This window comes from Thrips palmi, unplaced genomic scaffold (assembly GCF_012932325.1).
Source record: "Thrips palmi isolate BJ-2018 unplaced genomic scaffold, TpBJ-2018v1 HiC_scaffold_11, whole genome shotgun sequence".
In the NCBI taxonomy this organism is placed as follows: Eukaryota; Metazoa; Arthropoda; class Insecta; order Thysanoptera; family Thripidae; genus Thrips; species Thrips palmi.
Genome location: NW_023144622.1, coordinates 5,724,089 through 5,730,088, shown reverse-complemented (window position 1 = coordinate 5,730,088; position 6,000 = coordinate 5,724,089). Strand labels below are relative to the sequence as shown.

General features: G+C 61.6%; 1 protein-coding gene across 2 annotated transcripts in view; it reads left to right on the top strand.

Annotated features, from left to right (window-relative positions):
• Positions 1-4,262: 4,262 nt before the first annotated feature.
• LOC117639654 (RNA pseudouridylate synthase domain-containing protein 2-like) overlaps positions 4,263-6,000 on the top strand; it is a 161,581-nt gene continuing 159,843 nt past the window's right edge. For both annotated transcript variants that reach the window (XM_034375523.1, XM_034375521.1), the window contains exon 1: positions 4,263-4,437. In XM_034375523.1, coding sequence (XP_034231414.1) covers positions 4,270-4,437 — 168 coding nt within the window. In that variant the 5' untranslated portion in view covers positions 4,263-4,269. The remainder of the gene's footprint in view (positions 4,438-6,000) is intronic.

Here is a 6,000-nt window from a genome sequence, read left to right as displayed (position 1 = left end):
CCGTTTCGGCATAAAGCGCCTAATTGCTGGTCGGTGATGTGTGTGCCGCCGGGGGGTTGGCACTGCTGGCCCCCCTGTTCGCCCCGCCCCGCCCCGCCGCATGGCGCTCAAAGTGCTGTTCGGTGTTTGAATCTGGCAATCTGGCGGCGAGGCGCGACGCGCTACTGTCTGCTGATGATCGGCCGGCCCGTCCTGCCCCCCAGTGTACCCAATTCCTCTGACACTCGCGCGGAGCTTGCGGTGTACCGGAACATTTGCAACAAACACCTGTGACAAAAAACAAAAGACTTGAAATTGAAAATGAAAATTTGAACAGTGCAGTTCCGCGCCGGGTCGCCCAGTAATCACTCTAATGCCCTTTATTGTGCGGCTGCAGTTGATTAGCAGTGGAGGGGAGAGGAAAAAGGGGGGGGGGGTCGGGGACTTGGCACGGCGAGTGAAAGCATGGCAGCTGAGTATCCTGCCGCCGCACCGCCTTGCCGCCGCCGCCTAGAGATGATGACAATGTTTACCTTATAGAGGATTTGCGGCAAATATTTGCACAGCATTACGGTCCCGCGAGGTCCCCTGCCGGGTGCCGCCCGGACGGAGGCTAGGCTCCACTCGTCGGACTTGTCGTTGAATCGCCAGCAGAGCGTTAATGTGATTACAACTTACCGTCATATTTCAATTATTGTCCAATGGCAAACTTGTGCTGCTAGCTGCTCACTTTGCGCCACGCCACTTTCTCGGCTCGGCTCGGCTCGGCTCGGCTCGGCTCGGCTCGGCTCGGCTCGGCTCGGCTCGGCTCGGCTCGGCTCGGCTCGGCTCGGCTCGGCTCGGCTCGGCTCGGCTCGGCTCGGCTCGGCTCGGCCCGGTTCGGCAAGACACAGTGCCCCTCAACTTTCAATTATAAAGAGCAATCTCAGTTCCGAATGGCGACGCTGCACTTTTGCTCTCGATTGGACGCAGTGGCGCGTCCGTCGTCGTAAGACTTCGCTCAGCGCAGTGAGAGTATAAGTCCGCACACACAAAAAAAAGAAAGAAAACATTTTAATTTATTTAAATCGGCAGTGTGCGACAGCGCGGACTGTACTTCCGGCACTGTCGGCTCCTTCGGCCACGGTCCATTAGAGCCGCCAAAAAGCGACCGGCACACATCCCGGGCACATCCGGCGTTTGTTGTTTTTCTTCTTCTATCTTTAAGTTGGCGCGCTCCAATAACGCGCGCGACTTTGAGCGCCATCGACACAGTCCGCATCAATACAGACAACCAGACAGAAACATAAATTAAACGAAAAAAAAAATTGAAAAAAAAAAAACGTTTAATTTGTTTTTGAAAACACACCAAAAATTGTTTGTTTACACAGTTGGCAGCTCTTATCAGGACGAAGGAACCGGAAATTCTCCTCCGCCGGGAAAGATTTTTCTCCGTCGGCGCCATGACAGTGCAGTGGCGGCGGCGCGACCTTTGAAGCGGCGTAACCGCGGGCCTTAATGCGGCAGTTGGGGCGAGAGAGAGATTGAACTGGCAGTGGCGGAGCGCTGGCTGGCACCGCGGTGCGGCGTGCTGCCTTTGACGATTCGCCCGGACTGGCTCCACCCGGATCGGATTCACCGCGAGGACCGCGATGAGGCTCCCGAAAGAGTGTTGGTCAGCCTGCCTGCCGGCCAATATCTCGATAGCGGAGTCGAGATATTATTGCCCAGTAGGCAGACTGAGGTTGGCAAAACTTTCGACACTAGTGCATGGTGGGTCCTTTTTGACGTGCGTGTGTGTGTTTGTGTGTGTGTGTGTGTGTGTGTGCAGCGTACGCCCCCGGGCTGGAGTCCAGAGGCAGGAGAGGCCCCCTTCCGGAGAGGTGCGTTTGCCCTGTCTGTCCCTCCGAGCATGATGCTCCGAGGGACTCCCAGGCAGCCAGCCAGCCGGGCAGACGGTGCTGGCAGCCAGCGGGTCGGACCGAGAGGCAGCGCAAATAAAGACTGCCATGATCGTCTATTTGTCAAACGGCTCCCGGCGACGGGCTGCGTCTGTCTGCAGCGCTCGGAGCAGCGCTGCAGATATGGGCGTCGGTAGACCGCCCAGGCCGCCAGGATGCCAGTCACGGTTGGAACAGTGTGGCGAAACCTCATGCGCGTTGCGGATACGCTGCTGCAATGGACTGTTTCAAACTCATCATTTTTGGCGGGAAAATGCGAAATTATTATGCCGCGCGATTGTTGTGCCGCTCTGCACCGATCGGCGCGATTCGGCCAGATGACGGCCGTGTTTGCGCCGCGGATTTTAAAGCATCAGAATGTGGGGCACGTCCGCCGTGTTTTGCATTCATATCGTGGAAGGCGGTGACGTGCCTTTGCCTACATTAACGTCATCATGACGTCATATCGTGACGTCATCGCGCAGGCCGCGCAGGGGTAGGCGCCACTCGGAGGAACCACCTGACAATAATATTCTAATGACGCGCGTGTGTGACGTCCCTATTCACTCACCTCCCTGTCTGTCTGTCTGTCTGTCTGTCTGTCGTCCGTCTCCCTGTCTGTCGTTGGGGCGCGTTTGTTGTGATTTCAGGCAAACAGGGCCTTTACCTTTCATTCCCCGAGCCAAATGCCCCCATCAGGGGCCGTTGCTGCTGCATCTTCTCCTTGTCTCTTGTCTCTGTCCCCAATCCACCCCCCCCCCTCTCGTCGACGGTCCTCAGGAAGCCCCCCTCCCCCTCCCCCGAATCTCCCTCGAGGCCCCGCCAAGCCTCCGCCGCGCCTCCACTCCTTTCGCGTGGAGTTTAATGGGGCGCGCTGGCTTGTAATGGTGCCTCGTCCAGAGTGGAAGATTGCGGCAGCCAGTGTGCGTGTGGTGTGTGTGGTGTGTGTTTGCGTGTGTGTGTGCGCGCGTGGTTTTGAACAAACCGAAAGAAAAGGCGGGAAAGATGACGGGGGCGGCTTGTCCTGTTTTACAGTGCGGGTGGCGGCGCGTCGTCTGCTGTTGCTGGACGACGAAACCGCGCCACCGGGTTGACACCCCTCCGCGTGGTGGTGGGGGTGGGGGGTCACGGGGGTGTTTGTCTCCGGACGTTTACAGTGGGGTAGCAAATCTTATGAATAATGGAAAGCGGCAACGCGTCGATTCAGTTTTATAACCTTGCTGCTTCGGTGTGTGTGTGTTTTCGACCTGCTTTCCCGAGACTTCACCTCAACTTCGTGAAAAAAAAATATTTTTTTTTTGAGCCTCCGACTTGTGGGCCTGATGCACACGGCTGCGCTCTGATGGCCTCAAACCGCCCCCCGTAGGATAGTCAGTCGAAAAAAAATAATTGAAATGCTGGTATTCGAACACCGGCCTGTGCTAATGCCATTCTACGCCCCTAACCTGGTACAGCTAAAACGAACATTTTTCCCGCATTAAGTCGCATTAAGTGCGTTAGCTGAGCGGTTAGAGACGAAGAATTACACTTGCTCAGTCCGGCGTTCGACTACCCTCACCTCCTCCCTTTTTTTTCCGGCTGGCTACCCTTTGGTGGGGGTTCGAGGAAGTTCGAGGCCATCAAAGCGGAGCCGCGTGCATCGCGTTGTCCTCGAACGCAGTGTCTCTGTCCACCCGGCGGCAGGGCCGGGCTCGCTGCAACGGATTTAATCATAACGAGGCGCCGTTGTTAAATGCTTGTTCTGCCCACACGTGCACCTCGCGGGGGGTGGCGGGGGGTGGGGCGGCGCGGGGCGCGTTTGACGGGGCCGTCGCTAGCTTGTGCTAGCTTGCGCTGGCTGGTGGGGGTTGGGCCGCGCCGCACCGCGCCGCCACGCTGTGCCGTGCCGGGCCCTGGGGCCGCGCTGGGGCCGCGCTGGGGCCGCGGCGCTAGCGCCAGCCTCGCCAGCCCCGCCAGTCGGCTCTGGTGCTTCCCCGCGCGCACTCAGGCGGTCCGCTCTGCGCGTGGAATGCCAAGTGGCCAGCGTGCCGCACATCGTGGCGCACATCGTGGCGCACATCGTGCCGCACTTCGTGGCGCGCACCGCCCGCCGGCGTAACCAGTGACGACAACGAACATGCCGCGTCGGCAGTAGTGTCAGTGTGTCAGTGCGTCAGTGCGTGTCAGTGAGTGTGTGAGTGAAGACGACATGCAGCACCCGCAGATGTCGTGGCTGCTGCCGTGGGGGGTGCCCGTGCACGGCGTGCAAGGCGTGCACTCGGTGCAGATGCACCCCCACCCCGCCCTGCAGGGCCTCCACCACCCGCACCACCTGGGCCCCGTGGGCCCCATGGGCCCCGTGGGCTCCGTGGGCCCCGTGCCCGTCCACGGCATGGCCGCCGGCGTCCTGGGGATGGCGCCCGCGCCCCTGGCCGCGCTGCGCTCCTTTGTGGCCACGCAGCAGCAGCAACAGCAGCAACAGCAGCACCAGCAGCAGCAGCAGCAACAACAGCAGCAGCAGGCGTCGGCGTCGGCCGGCAGAGGCGTGCCTCGCATGAAGGTGCGTGAGTGCGTGAATCCGCCCGGTGTCGACGCGGACATGGGGCGGCACGTCGGGGCGGCTCGACGGGGCCGCTGTCGCGCTGTCAGCCCGCCCCGCCGGACAAGCTGGACGATGACGGAGTGGACGGAGTGCTGGCCGGGGCGGCATGCCCTGCAGGGCAGCGGCTAGTGTTTTAGCGACACGGCAGCAACCCACTGCGCGGTGTGCACACTGTACAGTAAAGTGGCCACCCCTCCGCCGGGGCCGAAAAGCCAAGCCCGTCGGGCCCCGCCGTGGCGCGCCACTGGTCCCGCTGGGGCTGACCGCCGTGCCGCCGCGCCGCCGCGCCCCTTGGACTCCAACACTTTGGCCTCCTCGGCGAGGTCTGGCGTGCCGGGCGTGCCGCTCACTCCGCTCACTCCGGCGCTCAGCTGATCTGGCATCGACCGAGCGGCCCGGAAAGCCGAACGCCGCGAAGGGCGGAAGCCGAAGCGAAAGCCCTCGCCGTCGGGGAATCATTTTCCCCTTTCATTGGCAGATCCTCCTCCGCGGCACATCTCTGTCTGTCTGTGTTTGGCCCCTTTTTGTCGTTTTGTCGGTTTGTCCCGCGCGTCTCGCCGTGTCCGTCAGTCAGCCGCCCCCGGCACGGCCCGGCGCAGCCCGCGGGGTGGACGAGCAGGGGGAGGACCGCAGCGGCGATAAAGCCAGCTCGAAAAAGTTTGGCAAGGCGCCGCCAAGGCTCCGCCGTGTCTACGCCCTCTCTCGCCGCGCCGTGCCGCGCCCTGCCGCCAAGGAATCCAATTGTATCCCCCTTTCTGCCCCGCCGTGCCGCCACGCCGCCATTCCTCAATGTATACCAGGCCCGCTGTGATGTGTCGCCTCGCGAGATCGGACCAATAAGTCTCGACGTCCACGACGCCGTCCTCGGTGCCCGCCCCGCCGTCCACGACGCTGTCCTCGGTGGCCGCCCCGCCGTCGACGCCGTCCTCACCGGAACACTCCGGCGCGCGCGAGGGGAAGGCCCTGGTTTATGTGCGGCCCCGGGGCGCGGAGGCCGCGAGCCGGCTGCCCATTGTGTGTTTCTCACATTAAAAATGGCTCAATTCATCCGTCAAACGTGATGAACGGGGGCGGGCCGAGGAGGCGCGCGGGTGGAGGGAGGGGGTTGAAGACGATAGGGGCAGTAAATTAAAACACGGGTTGCGCACCCGGAATAATAGCCCGGGGCGTTCGCCGCGCTCGCTCGCCGCGTTGCCGAGTCCGCGCGGGGCGGCCGGGGCAGCCAAGCAGCCAGGCGGCATTCATTGTCCGAGAAGGAAAATGATTTTTCCGCGCCGTCGCCTTCCTCCTTCCTCCTCGTCGCCTTGTTCCGGTCGCGGGGAAATGACTTCCTCCTGGTCTGTCGGTCTGTCTGTCTGACTGTCCGTCCGCCGGTCATTCGATTTAGTAATTAGCCGCCGTGAAATTGACGTGAGTCTAAAAGGGGCCGCCGTGTCCGCGGCGCGACAGCTTTTTGGGGATGATTGCCTCCTTTTTTCCACCTCCCGCCCGCGTCGTTGCGTCGTCTCTCTCGCTCCCCCG